At 46.1% G+C, this 17,144-nt stretch overlaps 1 protein-coding gene across 1 annotated transcript; it reads left to right on the top strand.

The window, feature by feature from the left end:
* The first annotated feature begins 6,664 nt into the window (after window positions 1–6,664).
* LOC117081375 (decreased expression in renal and prostate cancer protein-like) lies at window positions 6,665–12,104 on the top strand. The gene is given in 6 exon segments (XM_033207193.1): window positions 6,665–6,916; window positions 7,140–7,215; window positions 10,806–11,045; window positions 11,048–11,429; window positions 11,431–11,547; window positions 11,549–12,104. Coding segments are annotated over 6 exon segments (1,524 nt in total). The 3' UTR covers window positions 12,006–12,104.
* Window positions 12,105–17,144: the final 5,040 nt, after the last annotated feature.

Raw genomic sequence — 17,144 nt, 5'->3', positions numbered from 1 at the left:
CGCCCGCCGCCGCTGGCGCCAGGTCCCGCTCGGTTCGGCGCGGCGCCGTCACGTGTGAGGCTCGCACACTTTCTGCGCTCGGCGGCCTCGGCGGCGACTCCGGCCCCTCCCTGGCGCGGGGATGGGGAAGTTAAGGCAGCAAGCGCCGACGAGGGTGCGTCCCCTTCCCTGGCGGGCACACCTCCTTGTTCTCCCTGCAGGAATGTAGCGTTGCGTGGGGCTCGTTCGTTTGCTCTGGAGTTAATTGCCTCCTATACAGGGTCGTGTCGAGGTCGTCTTAAACCGTGGCCACTTTCCTGAGTGCACAGCCCTCAGTCCCGTCACAAGACCACCTCCCCCTGGCCCCGGCCTCATCCCCACCTCCATGGGAGAGCCCAGAGCCACAGAATTAGCTCCTAGCACGTAACCAACAAGTCAGAGTCCAGATGAACCCGCTCCATTGGGAAACTCAGTTTTTCATCTACTCTGGGCACCAAGACGTATTTGCAGGGGCCACAGCAAAAACTACCCTTTATCAAGCTACGTGCCCCCGCCTGAAGCACAGCAAATAAACATTCTGCACAGAGGCAGTAAAACCAAGGGTACATCTGACGAAGAATGCACCACACCTGGACAATTATTACACAGCTATACAGGGTGTGCTTGCACGCATGCATGAATACCTGTGCGTGGCACAGGGCCCCAGCGGCGGCTTGCTTATGATCCCTCCAAGGTGACCAAGCACTGAGCCACCCTGCCTCCGCAGTAAAATAGACACATTTACCAGTCCCTTCAACCCACAGCCAGGAGCTAGGCGAACACCCACAGGGGAGGGAGGACACACTTTAGATAAACCCTACATTCAGCTTGAAGAGCCAAACTCTGTGAACCGCAGAAGATAAAACTTCTGCCATGGTACTGCTAAGGTACGCCCAAGGAAAATTTTTTTTTGCAGGTTAGTGGGAGCAGCCAAAGTCTATGTACTACTGCAACCTTTCCTATTTCATTTGATGTTTCACTGCCCTCTGGACTCAGATCCTGGTTTTTGATAAGAATAAAGACACAGCAAGCAGGGCTGAAAGGGAGACTACCTCTATAGTTGCATACAAGCTGCTGTTCAGGGGAAGGGAGGGATGGTCAGTTCAGTTTTCCAACAATGTTCCTCATCTCCAACAAGCCATGGTAGCCTGATTCCGACCCCTGCCCACTCAAGTGCTTTTCAGTCAGCTTACCAAAGCCCCCTCCTCTACCCAGGACTACCAATGACAATCTGCCAGAGGCAGGCCAGCTTGCCTCATCTCACTGAAGCCAGCATTCAACCACCCTACCCTACTCCATATGCCAGACTTGCTGGAGACCTCTGCCTCAGATTCTGCACTCTCCCACCTCCTCCCACACCCGATTTTCTCCCCAAGTCAGATGATGTCTTTCTGTCCATCTCAACATAATTACAGAACCACCCAGTTCTCCCCACCAAGCAAATCATGCATTCTCTATGTTAACTACCCTGCTTTGTTCATTATACATTGTATACAGGTATCAAAATATCACACTGTGCCCAGTGTGATATTATTGGGGTGCCTTCATCCTGCACCCCAACTTTGATGGTATTTCAGAGGGATGGAGGAAGTGGTAGCTTGTTTACAACCCAGAGCTGATTTTGAAGCTGAGAGGAACGCCTTGCTCATATTGTGCAATTCAGCTCTAACGCATATATATAAAACATATATATTTATTATATACAAATATATGTCAATTAAAAATAATAATTCAAACAATCATGCATCCTCCAAGAAAGCCACTGAACCACTGTCACCTCCCACCCCTCATCTAGATCAGCTCTGTCTGGTCAGCATCACCTTACCAGGAATGGACAACCCCATGGTCTCTCAAGACCAGCAGCAAAGATATCTCTGCTCCCATTTAGCCCTCAAAGAAAAATGAAGGGAATATGGCTAAAGTGAGAACATCCTGTAGATGAGTCAATTATTGGGGGTTTTTCCAACATATATTTAACGAGAACCTTCTCTACAAGAGCAAGTGTCAGAGTCCCAGCAGAAAACAGAGACAGGAGTCTCCTAAGTGTGGATTTGAAGATGGGGATCTGTTTGCCCACACAAACTGCTGGCTTCAGCTTCAGATGGCCCCTTGCAGAGAAGGACTAGTAGGGCAGGGCCAGCTACTTGCTCATTTCGATGTTGATTTGCTACTTGGATGCTAGAGAATTGGTAAGAATATTCAAACATGGTTACTGTACTCCTTGCAAGCCTTCCTATCTAATCATTATCTACATTCCAAACCATTCTCAGGTGGATAATCAGCAGCCCCCCAAGACTGTGCCTGCTGCACAACTACAGGGCACAGTGGAAGACACGCTGAATTTCGAGTCAGAAGGTTGACGTTCTAGCTGTGGGGACTTGGCCAAACCTCCTCAGAGCTTCAGTTTTCTCATCTGTAAAACAGGGATCTTAATCCCTGCAAATCTCACAGGACTGTTGAGAGTACCAGATGAGCTGAGTATATGAAATAGCTGTGCAAATTTGTGTGAAGGCCTCCAGAGAGAAATAGTGCATGCAGGTGGCATTACAGACATAGATTCTAGTCCTGGCTTTGCAACCAAATTATTATGTGATTTTTTTTTTTTTTTTTTTTTTGTCTTGATCATCTTGCCTCTCTGGACATTGATTTCTTCATAAGTTAAATGAAAAGACACCTTTCAGCCCTGACCACTCCCAAACTGGGTCATGAGATAGGAGCAGTCACAGACAAGGTCACCCAGGACAGGAGTTAGAGCTGAATTGTGCAATATGAGTGAGGTGTTCCTCTCAGCTTCAAAACTAGCTCCGGGTTGTAAACAAGCTACCACTTCCTCTATCCCTCTGAAGTAACGACAAAGTTGGAGTGCGGGATGGAAGGCAGTACCCCATCCCCCTCTGTCCCAGCTTGCATGGCCTTGCTCGGATGCTGCCCAGCATCATGATGAAAACGTGCACGGAAATGTCATGATAGACTCACAGCTGTGTATGAAACAGTCTTAAGCCTGTTGTCAGACTTTAAACTGCCCTCCTCTGTCTTTCTGCCCATCCCAGGCCACTGGAGATGGAGGTAGAGGACAAACACACAGAGGTCACAGTGTCCCACATTTTTATCCAGATGGAGTCCCGTTTAAAATAGCAGCAAGGACAGCCACGAAGAGGAAGAAACTCCCCAAAGCCTAATTTGACTTCTTTCTGTTCTTTCTCATCCTGTGGCCTTCTCACATGCTCACCTCCTGGCTGGCCAACTTCCATTCATCCTTCAGGTTTCAGAGCAGCCTCCTGAGGCACCTAGGCTAGGTTATAGCCCTCACGCTCAGGCTCTAGTCCCCTGTAGCCTCTGATACTTCCTCTCTGGTCACTTGCTTCATCTCCATCTTCCTCTTAACCTACAAGCAGCAGAATGGCAAAACCAGTCTATCTCATTCATGTCTATATGCCCAGTGCCCAGCATACTCTTGGCACACGGTGGCACTCAATGTTTATAGGATGCATATATTTAAATGAAGGTGAGAAGTGACGCCCCCTTTGTCCTGGTGGCAATGGTTGGTTAAGGGGCCAATATCGTTGAATCTCAGATCTTTTCTCACCACCATCTGCTTCCTACCTCGTTTTTTCCCCCAAAGCAGGCCTCTCTGAGTCGCACAACCAGACCAGAGTCATTAAAACAGAAAAGGGACTTCCCTGCCCTTAGGATAGTAAACATAGTTCCCTCTTCCATGTTACTTTGGCCGAATAACTACCATTTACCTCACCAGCTCAGGCAAAATAGAAATACCCGCCTGCCCCCAAAGAAATAACTCCTTCTCCTGCTGTTGCTAAAATCTACTTCAGTTAGGAAAACGTCCAAGATAATTGATGAGGTTTAAAATACAAATGCACCCAGAGCATAGAATAAGTAACTTATATTCTCACTCTTGATTAAATTAAATCCAAAGAGGAGTTTCTGGAAATAGCAGTAACTTATTTTGCATAGCAGTGATCTACATTTGCATAACATTATAACAGCATTATCTATCTCATTCCATCCTGCAGCAACCCTTTGAAGTGGGTCAAAGCAAGAGCTATTGTCACCCCCATTTTACAGACCTTACGCGCTGAAATTCAGAAAGGAAGACTACTTGCTTTGCCTGAAGTTAAACAGGCTTGCTGACTTACTGTTAGTAAGGGATAAATTTGAACCCAGGCTCTCTTTTTCTGCCACATCTGATACCTCCCTTAGGAAAAGAAGAGCTGGTATTTCAGGTCCTGGGTATAGTAGAACAGCGGGAACTAGGACAGAAAGAAGGAAAGGGAGTGGCTCTAGGTCTCACCTCCTTCACAGCTCAGCCCTGCTTTACCAGCGCTGTCTCCCTTCCCAGGTACCTAGCCTAGGTGAGATGCTATATCTGCTTGACCCTCAGGCCCTGATTGGGACAAGTTAGCAATAATGTTACAGTTACAAAGCTCACAAGTCCAGTCCTATTTTCTGTACTTTTCTAGGAGATGAATTTAGCGAGGAATTTGGTTTTCAACGTGTTCCAAAACCTGTGAGAGAGCACGAGTTTTAGAAGGTGCCCTCAGACGGGCACAGTGACCTATGCCCTTAATCTCAGCACTTACGGAGGCTGAGGCGGGAGGATCGTTTGAACCCAGGAGTTTAAGAGCAGCCTGGGCAATGTGTCGAAGCCCCACTTCTACAAAAAATAGAAAAATGAGCCAGGCACGGTGGCACATGCCTGTAGTCCCAGCTACTTAGGAGACTGAGTGGGGAGGATCACTTGAGCCCAGAAGGTCAAGGCTGCAGTGAGCTGAGATCGCACCACTGCACTCCAGCCTGGGTGACAGAGAGAGACCCTGTCTCAAAAAAAAAGCCCTCAAGTTTTGGTTCCACTGTTTACCCTTGTCTGGTCCTACATCCCTGAGTAAATCAACTTCCTGAACTTCTATAACAGGAAAGCGTTTAGACCTTTCTCACAAAGTGTGTGAAGTGGGAACCTACAAGTTTTGCATAATTATGTAGACCCAAGGAGAAACCTCCTGACATAAGACAATGGGTGGCTGAGGGTCCCCGGGAAATTACCTCTTTCCCTGGGAATATAGAGGAGTAGGACTCCCCCTCCTGGGTTTGAAGTGAATAAGAGGAACTTAAGCTGAAGATTCTTTGAAAATCCCTGTGTAATTACATATCAAGGCCTGTGTCTTCTTCCCTTGAGGCCTTTGCAGTACATTCACTGGGGATGCATGCGCTAGGCACAGACGAGCCTAGAGATGTGACCAGTCAGCTTGGACACAACATAATTGAAATGTGATGCTTTATTTCAGCAGATGCCTCTGCACTCTCGTAGGGCCAGCAAGACAGGGACAGCAGACAGTCAGACTAGCTTTTTGGCCCACCTCTCCTGGATACATTCCTTTTCCTTTTTTTTTTTTTTTTTCTTAAGACAGAGTTTCTGTCACCCAGGCTGGAGTGCAATAGTGTGATCTCGGCTCACTGCAACCTCCACCCACTGAGTTCAAACCATTCTCCTGCCTCAGCCTCCCAAGTAGCTGGGATTATAGGTATGTGCCATCACACCTGGCTGATTTTTGTATTTTTAATAGAGACAGGGTTTCACCATGTTGCCCAGGCTGGTCTCAAACTCCCGACCTCACGTGATCTGCCCACCTCGGCCTCCCAAAGTGCTGGGATTACAGGCATGAGCCACCATGCCTGGCCTTCTCTTGGATACATTCTAACAGAAACCTAGGATCTCCCACACCCCTTTTCCAGTCAAAACAGATCAAAATGTTCTCCCCTCTGGCCTTGTTTATTCATTAACTAAAAGACCACTTCTTGACCTCTTCCTGGATTTCCCCCAACCACCCGTAGAGGCCCTGAAACTTGCTTTAGCCTTCTTTTGAGATGTTGATCATGTTCTGCCTTCCATTAGAGCAACCATTTTAGTACTTACCTCCTTTTCTAAATAGTAATGATATCTTGGAGTCTGTTCCCCTGTCTTGTACTTAACAGAGACAGACTAGATCCTACAGAATAGAAATGAAGTGAAGCAAGTGGTGAGAGGGAATTACCCCCACCCCCCATTCCTCATACCCTTCGGCAGGTGGTTCTGGAAGGAGGAACAATTTTGGATCAATGCTCTGGGGAGTCTGAATTTTCCATTCTAGCTTTCACTCCAAAGAATGGCAGAGAGACCTCTGAGGGCCTGTCCGCACCGGGAGAGCCAGCCTGAGCCAGAAGGGAGTCTTTTCCCTGCAACATATTTTTATGCATGTCCTAGTCATCTGCCCAATAATAGGTTCAAATGTCTATAAAGGACACGGCCACTAACTGCAAGGAACTTGAAGAAAGGGAAGAAAGATAAACATGAAACTAGCAGAAGTATGTAAATACAAAAAGAATTCTGTCTTAGAGGGGGAAAAGATGAGTACTGGCTTTGGGGAGGGTGATGGGCAAACTCTCTGGAGAATAAGACATTTTGAGCCGTGGTTTCAGGTGTGTTTGGGGGACAAGCGGAGAAGGCTAAAGTGTTCTGGTTCCAGGAGGAAGCAGGACGTTATTTTCAGCATCTAAGGAGAAAGAGGAAAGATTTCAGGATAGAGTGGCAGCAAGGTAGGGTGTGGGAACAAACAGGTGGGTGGGTGCCTGCTATGGGAGGCTGGGAAGGCCCATGGAGAGAGACACCAAAGGAGAGCTGTGGGGACAGCAGAAGCTGGGGTGTGAGCGCCCAGCTCGTCCCTTTCAGCACGGCAGTGCAGGGATCTGTGGAGGCCATGCAGCCAGGGGTTCTGAGAAACGCTTCTTCCAGCATCTGTTTCACCAGGGCCACAACACGTGTTCCAAATGCCACTTTTGCCCGTCTCCTGCTACAGCTCAGGAGAAGTGGGAGGACCTACGTATCATGCATATAATCTCCCAGAGGGTGCGACAGATCATACCTGTCACTGTGCGCCTTCTCTAAATCCATCACCCTGGAAATTTTACATGGTGTCATCAGCTGATTTAACACCTGTTAAAATCATCATTCCCACCAGACTCAAAACTGCAAGTGCTTTTAATGAGGCTCCACATAAAAGAACACATTTTCTCAGAGCCCTTAAACAAATTACATTAAATCCTCCACACGAAATAAATTATTGAAACAGCGATTAGAGTTTGGATCGTACCAACAGACCTGCTCGGAGGCAAATTTTCAAACTGCCCAACCACCTAAGCAAAGAGGTGAGTGGAAACTTCGTTCCTTTTCAATGGTTATTTCAACAGAAGCTTCAGTGCTAAATTAGTCAGTTTTGTGTATGAATTTTCTTTGAAATCTAACATTATGTAAATGAAAAACCCAACACAGCGCAAAGTAAGACTATTCTTAATTCTAAAAGGCTGCTATTCTGTGATAATGACGCCATGGAAGACTTGACAGTCTGCCAGCCATGGAGTGTGGTTCCTGCTCCCCCATCTGTCTTGGATGCCTCCCAGCAGGGGGACACCCACTGTGTCCTCATTTTTTTATCCTGCCCTCTGAAGTTAGATCTTGTCCACCCTTCCGCCCCTCTCCCACTTCATAATTTAATCTTGCCCAGATCATTTAATCACCTAAAATGGAACCAGAGATTGAAATGGGCTTAACCTGCATCCACGTGCAGTGTAAAGTACTAGAGGCGTGACGTCAGGAGCCCACTCACCTGGGTTTATATCCGGCTCTGCCACAGACCAGCTGGATCTGCTCAGGCACCTTCTCAGAGCCTAAGTTGCTTCATCCATAGGTAAATATGAATTACCTACATCTGCAGGTTTAAAGGATTAATTGAGATTATACATGTCAATGGTTTAGAAAGAACTCCTGGCACATAGAACTTGTTCAGCGAATGCTGCCTATTGTTGTTGAGGGAAGCTCGAGTTAGGTATTGTTGGTAAGTCACTTTGGCCATTCAGCAATTGTTGGGTTTTTATTCAGGTTTGTACATGTCCCTTCAACCTCACTACCAGGTGATATGTTGCTATAAAAACTGAGATTAGTTTTTATAAATTAAACCAGGTTTCTCTGTCTCTCACACACACACACACATTTCTTAGCAAGCAGGTTCGAGGCCATCACACAGCCTGTACCAGAAGGCTCAGGGTACCCCTAAAACCCTTACAGGAAAACCTAGACCCCAAACAGATGTAGCAGTGTTCTGAGGCCAGGATCCACCAAACTCCTGGTCAAATCAGGGAACAGTTTCCCTTTAAGTGGAGAGACAAAAGACCAGATGAATTCAACAGCTCTGGAGGAGGAATCAGCCTGCTGGGTCTGCTGGATTCTTACATCTTGTCCAAGCAAGCCCGCTCCAGCTATGTTTCTTGAGCAGCCCTAATTTCACCAATGAAAAATAATTAATATCCCTTATGCTAATTAATACACCTTCTGATTCACATGTACATGATGTTCTCAGCGCAGCTCCCTGAAAAGCCTGAATTCCTGACCAGGATGCTTCAAGTGCCGATCGCCTTTAGAGCATGGATTTCTAATGAAGTCCCTTCAACTGTGAACTGTACACCCTCAGCACGGATTAAAGTTAATGTATACATACACATATACATGACTCGGTTTATATTGAAGTATTTAAAATCTACTACAGACAATATAGCAACTATGAATAAGGAAAAGCTTCCCACATCAATGGAACAGGAGAGTGGTATAAAACTATGGCTTTTCCTTCAGTGGGAATATTCATGCCTTAGGTTCTTGTCTGTTTGACATGGCATTGTGAGAATGTATTTTAGATATGCCACTGTCGACAGCCAGGTATTGCCGTGTTTGGGCAGCAACCTGGGCAGTCACTTGTCCTAATCAGGAATTCATGCCTCAAGGGTGGTCAGCTAGCACTAGAAAGTCCAACGCTAGCTCAGGGTAGCTCTAAATCTCAATCAATACAAGTGATTTTTTTACTAATTAGCGTAACAAATGTTGAGAATGAATTTTCACTAGTAGCTTGTTAGATTAATAAGTATTAGAATCAGGCTCTCATTAGTAAAGTCAGAAGTATTCAAGACATATGGCTTGTCAAAAATATTTTATAGACACACTATTCCATCCCATGTCTTGTCCTCTAGCCTCAGAGATGCCAATTGAGTCTTTTTTTTTTTTTTTGAGACAGAGCCTTGGCTGGGCTCGGTGGCTCACACCTGTAATCCCAGCACTTTGGGAGGCCGAGCAGGCAGATCATGAGGTCAGGAGATCAAGACCATTCTGGCTAACACGGTGAAATCCTGTCTGTACTAAAAATACAAAAAATTAGCCGGGCGTGGTGGTGGGCGCCTGTGGTCCCAGCTACTCTGGAGGCTGAGGCAGGAGAATGGCATGAACCCAGGAGGCGGAGCTTGCAGTGAGCCAAGATCATGCCACTGCACTCCAGCCTGAGCGACAGAGCGAGACTCCCTCTCAAAAAAAAAGAGACATAGCCTCACTCTGTTGTCCAGCCTGGAGTACAGTGGTACAATCCCAGCTCACTGCAACCTCCGCCTCCCAGGTTCAAGCGATTCTCCTGCCTCAGCCTCCTAAGTAGCTGGGACCACAGGTGTGCACCACCACACCCAGCTAGTTTTTTTTTTTTTTTTTTTTTTGAGACGGAGTCTGGCTCTGTCGCCCAGGCTGGAGTGCAGTGGCCAGATCTCAGCTCACTGCAAGCTCCGCCTCCGGGTTCACGCTATTCTCCTGCCTCAGCCTCCCGAGTAGCTGGGACTACAGGCGCCGCCACCTCGCCCGGCTAGTTTTTTGGATTTTTTAGTAGAGATGGGGTTTCACCGTGTTAGCCAGGATGGTCTCGATCTCCTGACCTCGTGATCCGCCCGTCTCGGCCTCCCAAAGTGCTGGGATTACAGGCTTGAGCCACCGCGCCCGGCCGTTTTTATATTTTTAGTAGAGACAGGGTTTCACCGTGTTGCCCAGGCTGATCCCAAACTCCTGACCTCAAACAGTCCACCCACCTTGGCTTTCCAAAGTGCTGGGATTACAAGTGTGAGCCACTGCGCCCAGCCCCAGCTGAGTCTTAATCCCTAGCTCTTCCTGTGTCCTTGTGTTTAAGGATTCTAGTTGCTTGTTACCAATCATAAGTTTAACTGAATGCCGACTCTGGAATGTTGCATCTACATCTAGTAAAGCACATTCAAGTAAGGTGCAATGAAAGCACCTAAAAGATTGCTGAGAGACTTCCTATGCCTTGTTGCTAATACATATTTACTTAATAAACATCTGCCTGTATAGCAGAATCTGGTGCAAGGTTTGCTATCATTAAAATCTGGCAGTGAGGCTGTGGAGGAGTAACTAAACCTTATGTGCTCCAACTTGGCAGCTACTCTATCAGTCAAAAATAACTAATGATTGGACATGAATAAACTTATCTAGCTCAATTTCTATCCGTTACTAAGTGCTCCTGTTGGAAAACCAGGGTAAGAGTAGGGGTAGTGGCACACAGGTCTTTAGGATCAGTGGATTAGTTAGGATAAAACTTCAGCTGCATGCCACAGAGACCCAAAATGATGGTGGCTTACACAAGACAAAAGTGTATTTCTCCTACACATTAGCTGGTGTCTCTGCTGTAACTCCATGCAGCTGTCGGTAGTTCAGGCTCCTTCTGTCTCATTGCTGTGCCATCCCAGGGTGCCTCCTTTGTCTGTATGATCCACAATGGCTCACCAGAACATCCTCAAGTCATCCAGTGGGAAGGAGAAAGGGCACAAGCCAGTGCATACACATCACTTCTGCTCACATCCCATTTGCCAGAACTTAGTTTCATGATCACACCTACCTGCAAGGGATGCTGGGAAATAGAGGCCTTATTCTAAGCATCCATGTACCCAATTACAAATCAATGGTTCTCCATCTCCTTTTCTAGCTTCATCAGGCTCATTGACTTCAAATCTAGCACCTTTCCCAGCTGGTGCTCGTGACCCAAGTATGGCTTCTTTTCCAAGAGGAATGAATCCCACTGGCACAGGCGCAGTTTCTTCCCCAAGGCCTGGTGGCCTCTTGGGGCCAGGCCCAGGCCCAGGACCCACCCTAAACCCTAGGACAGGGCTCTGCCAGGCCCCGGGCCTCTGTCTAACCCTAGGTTAGGGAGTCTTCCAGGACCAGGTCCTATGTCCAATCTAAGGACAGGTGGTCTCCTGGGAGCAGGTCTTGACCCCAGAAGTGGTGATCCCATGGGCCCTGGATCTGGACCTAACCTGAGAGCAGGTGTTCTGTTGACCTCTGGGAATGGTCCTCCCAATCCTGGGCCGGTTGGCCTGGGCCCAGGACAAAACCCCAATCTGAGATCACGCTTTTTAGAGACAAACCCTGGCCCCAGGTCAGCTGTGTTTCCAGGCCCAGGCCTTGGGCCCAACCCAAGACCAAGTGGTCTGGGCCTGAGCCCTAATCTAGATGCCAGAGCAGGTGGCCTCTTGGGCACAGGATCTGGTCTTAAGAATGGCTGGACCTCAAGGCCTCGATCTTGCCCCCATTCTAAGAGCAGCAGGTCTTTTAGGAGCAAATTCAGCTTCTTTCTCACAGGCTTCTGGAAACATGGGCACAAGCCCCCTCCATGGCAAGAGTACCTGGCCCCATGGGCCCAAACTCGGGTCCTGGCTCTTGGGGAATTGGCCTTCCAGGGCCAAATCCATCTCCCATGTTAAGGGGTCCTGGCCCCATAGGCCCTAGTTCAGCTCATTTCTCAAGGCGAGGGAGCCCCATGGGGGTAAATGCCAATTCCTTTCCCAGGGGAGCGGGTTCATCTGCCTTCTCTCAGTCTTCTGGCACATTGGCATCAAACCCAGCTACCTTCCAAAAGTCTGCTGGCCTCCAGGGCTCAAATCCAACCATTTTCCCAAGAGCCTCTGGGCCACTTGGCCGCAACCCAGCTAACTTCCCAAGGGCCGCTGGCCTGCAGGGTCCAAGCCCAACTACCCTCCCAAGGTCTACTGGCCCATTAGGCCCTAGTCTGTTCAGATTATTCTTGACCTCCTTCCTCCTGAGTATGGAACGGGACCCCTCTTGAATGAAGGTCTTCAAGAAAGAAGTATTAAGGGAGAGCGTGATCTTTCCAGGCTCATGGCTTGCTTTGGGAGAAAGAAATTCTAGTTTCTATGACCCACCTTGGGAAAGAGGAATTCTGGTTTCTAGGAGTCAGGAGAGAAAGAGGAACAAAAGATAGGAGGGCAAGAGAAAGTCAGAGAGAAGTTGTTTCTGAGGCTGCTGGTGGGGCTTTCCCATCTTCTTTAGTTCCGAGTCTCTGCATGCCATCCTCTGGCCCTCTGGAGTTTTTTATTTGTTTATTTATTTATTTAGAGACAGGGTCTCACTCTGTCACCCAGGCTGGAGTGCAGTGGTGCGATCTCAGCTGGCTGTAACCTCCGCCTCCTGGGTTCAAGTGATTCTCTTGCTTCAGCCTCCCAAGTAGCTGGAATTACAGACGATGTACCATCATGCCCAGCTAATTCTTATACTTTTAGTAGAGACAGGGTTTCTCCATGTTAGCCAGGCTGGTCTCGAACTCCTGACCTCAAGTGATCTACCTGCCTTGGCCTCCCAAAGTACTGAGATTACAGGCATGAGCCACCATGCACACCCTGGCATATCATTTTCTGAGCCCTGGCAAGCTCCTGAGCACTACCAAATCCCATTGTCCCAGGCACCATGCCTCCCCACCCAGAACACTGTGAATTTCCCCGAGGATCCAATAACTAAAATATTAATTAATGTCTGGTCTGCTAGGGGCCTCCTAGACTCTCATCCAATCCAATGGCCTGTGTCCATTCTGACTGGCCAATGCCCTTGTCTTACTGAGTTTTAAAAAATTCAAATATAACTTGTGGCAGCAATGTCTGGAAATCATATTTTATGCAAAAGTTGAAAAAATGAGATATTTAACTTAGAATAGAGGAGATTTAGCAGAAGGCCAACTCAGCCATTATCTTTAAACATTTATATTAATAATCACCATCTTTAAATGTTATTGTAAGTGCCTATTATGTGCCAGGATTGGATCTGAACTCAGTGCTGTATTTGTGCTCTCTCAGATTCTCAAAGCAATCCTGTATGATGAGAATTATTTTTATTTTACTGACAAGCTGCTGAAGATCAGAGACATTGAGTTACTCATAGAAGATATACAGACAGATCCAAGATTGAAACCCCTTGGGTGTCTGGCTCCAAAGTGGAAGTTTTCTCCATGGTGCCAAAGGACTCGTAAACAGAATGTACAAAGGACTCTTACAAATCAATAATAAAAACACAATCAATTTTTTTAAACAGGCAAAAGACTTAGATAAACACCTCATTAAAGAGAATGTGTGCATGGCCACTGAGAACATAAAAAAGATGCTCAGCATTGTTGGTCGTCAGGGAAGTGCAGATTGAAAATGCAACAGGATACCACTACACACCCACCAGAATGGTTAAAATTTAAAAATTTTAGCAGTACCAAATGTTAGAGAGGCTGTGAAGCAGCAGGATGTTTTATGCATGGCCAGCAAAAGTATAAAATGGTAGAGCCATTTGGAAAACTGATATTTTCTCATAAATATTCACCTATCATGTGATCTGAAAATTCCAAAAGAAATGAAATTTATGTCTACAAAAAAAGTTGGATAAGAATATTCTTTGTGGCTTTATTTATTTTGTTGTTGTTGTTGAAACAGAGTCTCGCTCTGTCGTCCAGGCTGGAGTGCAGTTACGCTGTCTTGGCTCACTGCAACATCCGCCTCCCGGGTTCAAGCAATTCTTGTGCCTCAGCCTCCCAAGTAGCTGGACTACAGGCATGTGCCACCATGCCTGGCTAATTTTTGTATTTTTAGTAGCAATGGGGTTTCATCATATTGGCCAGGCTGGTCTCGAACTCCTGACCTTGTGATCCTCCCGCCTCAGCCTCCCAAAGTGCTGGGATTACAGGCATGAGCCACCATGCCCGGCTGTGGCTTTATTTCTAAAAGCCAGACTTTGGAAACAATGCCAGTGTCTATCAATAGACTAAAGAGATAAAATGAGATTTTTCATACTGTGAGATATTACCCCACAATTAAAAGGAACAAACTATTAATGCATACAACAACATAGATGAATCTCAACAACATTATGTTAAATGAGAAGCACCAGACACAAAAGAGTACACACAATGAATGACTCCACTTATGTGAAGTCTAGCAACAGGAAAAACTCATCTATGGAAGTAGAAATCAGAATAGTCGTTGCCTGTGAGAAGGTAGAGGGAGGGTGGGCCACAGGAAAGAAGCATTGGAAAATTTTTTGGGTGATGACAATTTTCACATTTTGATTAAACAATTAAGTTTAACCCAATTATACACTTAAGGTCTGTGCATTTTACCATATGTAATTATGCTTCGAATAAAAATAAATTAAAATAAAGGGATGAAATGAGTTGCTTCTTCCAGTATTATGCTTTGGCACTGGAAGTATTTAAGCTAGACTAATGCTTGTCAGAGATATTGTGGATGCTTCGAATTGGGAGTTCAGATTAAGCAATAAAAAAAAGGCCCTCAGACTTTAAGACTTTGGTGTGATGCTTGATATGTAATGCTGAACTAATCATGTATTTTGGAAAAGGCAAAACCTGCATTCATCTTCTGTTTTGGAGAACTCCACGTAGATATGGAAACTTAGGTTACCAAAAAACTTTCTTGAATCTGTTTTTCTTTTCTGAAATTCTTCCCCTATTTACCATTACCTCTAACTACTTGCCTCCTGAAACGCAAAACTTTAGCCACTCTATGTTCCTATGTCTTAGAACATGTGGTGTTTGCACGTTTCCTTTGTTAAACATCCTCCCTACCCCAACTTCCCATCAACTGCTGCCCTTCCTTGAAACTACACAGAAGTCAACTGCACAGTAAGACTACCCTATAAGCCCTGTGGCCCGCAGTTTGAGTCTATTTTTGAGTCTAGATTACCTGTAACATAGCAATTATCCCAGGCTAAATTATGCCAAGGTCCCTTCCGGCTCAAAGAGTCTGGCTCTTTGAACAGGGGAATCTGGGCTTGAAGAATGAAGAGAAACAACCAAGCCATCAGCAGTAGCATCTTCATCAGGTTCTACATGAGGTAGACTGAATGATAGAATATGACCTGGGACCTTTCTGTGAAAACTATATTACTGGCCGGGCGCGGTGGCTCAAGCCTGTAATCCTAGCACTTTGGGAGGCCAAGACGGGCGGATCACGAGGTCAGGAGATCGAGACCATCCTGACTAACACGGTGAAACCCCGTCTCTACTAAAAACTACAAAAAACTAGCCGGGCGAGGTGGTGGCGCCTGTAGTCCCAGCTACTCGGGAGGCTGAGGCAGGAGAATGGCGTGAACCCGGGAGGCGGAGCTTGCAGTGAGCTGAGATCCGGCCACAGCACTCCAGCCTGGGTGACAGCGCGAGACTCCGTCTCAAAAAAAAAAAAAAAAAAAAAACTATATTACTTAGAATTAAGTCAGAAGTTTAACTACCAGCTGATTAATAAGAGAACCAGTTGAGATTGCCAAACTTGTTCAGACTTGGAGACTTGCCATTTTGGAGCTGCATGAGAAAGAATTCAACTCAGTGGTTGCATAAGAATGGGTCTGTGCAGATGACATGGAACATGGCGGGTTGAAAGAAAGTGGGTGAATAAAACTCCAGGCTAAGTGCTGAAGCTAATATTTACTGATCAGTCTCTATGGAGTCAGATCCTATGCTAAACACTTTGTGTCCATTCATCTTATTTAATCCTCATTGTAACTCTCTGTACAGAGGCTAAGTAGTCTGCCCAAGATTTCACAGTTAGTAAGTACTAGAACTGGGTCTCATTTTCAGGTCTACTTTCTATTTCAAAGTCCATATTCTTGCTCACTAGGCTCTAGTAAGTCCCAGAAAGGAACTGCCAAAATCATTTAGCCCCATTTCTTGGTTCCAGGTACCTCAGCCATCCCAAACTGACTAACTCCTTTCCCGTTATTTTTAGGATTACTGGGAAGAGAGGTCTGTGGCATTCCTCAGTAACCTGTCCCAGTGCCTCTAATATCTGCAGCAAGAACATTATTCTTTGTGTTTCATCTGAGTCCTCCCTACTTTTGTTTTATCATTCATAGGTGAGATAAGGCTCCATTTATACTTCTAATTTCAGTGAAAGCAGGAGGCTGCAGAAACCACTGCAGTAAGAACTTTAAATATTTTAGTGCATCTTCTGTTTGTCTGAGAGTTGTCAGGTTCCTCTAGCAGTGCAATCTGGAGCCATGTGAGGGGAGATTAATGAGGGGACATGAGGGGTCAAGAAGCAAATATTCATTAAAGAGATCAGGAAGTGGGTTTGTCCTCATTAAGGCATAATCGCAGCAGACCATAGAGCATAGTGAAGCTATGGTTTAGCCAAGGAAAATGCAAGGAACAAATCTGATAGACATGGGAAATAGGAGCAGGAAACCACAGCACTGTTATGCTGAAGCTGTGTAACAGCCTTCTCCTCGTGGTCATTTTGCCTAAACCAACTGAAACCATGTCTAATATATTTAGCACCTATGAGGAACTCATTTCTCCTCCCTCTCCTCTTCTTCTTGTGTGCATGTGACTGTCTTACTGGACAACCTTTATTTCAAAAGCAGTGTTGTGAGAACCCAGCATATGGCTCTTGCTCAAGAGCCTCTCCTCAATCCTGAATTGTAGCCCAAGACATCACAGATCACTGAGCTGGGGTGTGGGAGGTCCTCAGGCTGTTGTCTTAAAGCTGGTAGAGGGCAGAGCTCAGATATGAACACAGGCAGTGGAGCTCCAGAGCCCGTGCCCTTAACCACTTCATTGTTCCTCAGTTGATTTGTGATCGTAATATCCCTAATCCCCTGACAAAAGAGAAGTACCCTTGGAGATCTAGCCAGTGGTTTACAATCATTTGAAAATTTCAAGCAGCAGAACTAGATTTATTACAATTAAAACCTGACATGGAACCTCAATGTGTGAAACAGACAAAAGCAGATGTATGATACTGAGGCTGTGGGGGACCCAGGGTTTCCAAAGCCCTGCTTGCTTAACTCTGCCAATTCCTAGGGTTCTGCACAACACACAGTGAGGACTACATCACTCTGTTAGCAACCAAGTAAATTGAAAATTGACATGTAATAGTAAATTGACATGCTTTTTCTTTTTATCTCTTTGCATTTCTTT

The sequence above is a fragment of the Trachypithecus francoisi genome, unplaced genomic scaffold, assembly GCF_009764315.1.
Source record: "Trachypithecus francoisi isolate TF-2019V2 unplaced genomic scaffold, Tfra_2.0 Lachesis_group8, whole genome shotgun sequence".
In the NCBI taxonomy this organism is placed as follows: domain Eukaryota; kingdom Metazoa; phylum Chordata; class Mammalia; order Primates; family Cercopithecidae; genus Trachypithecus; species Trachypithecus francoisi.
Note: the sequence above shows the minus strand (reverse complement) of the source record. Positions and strands in the feature narration are given on the sequence as shown.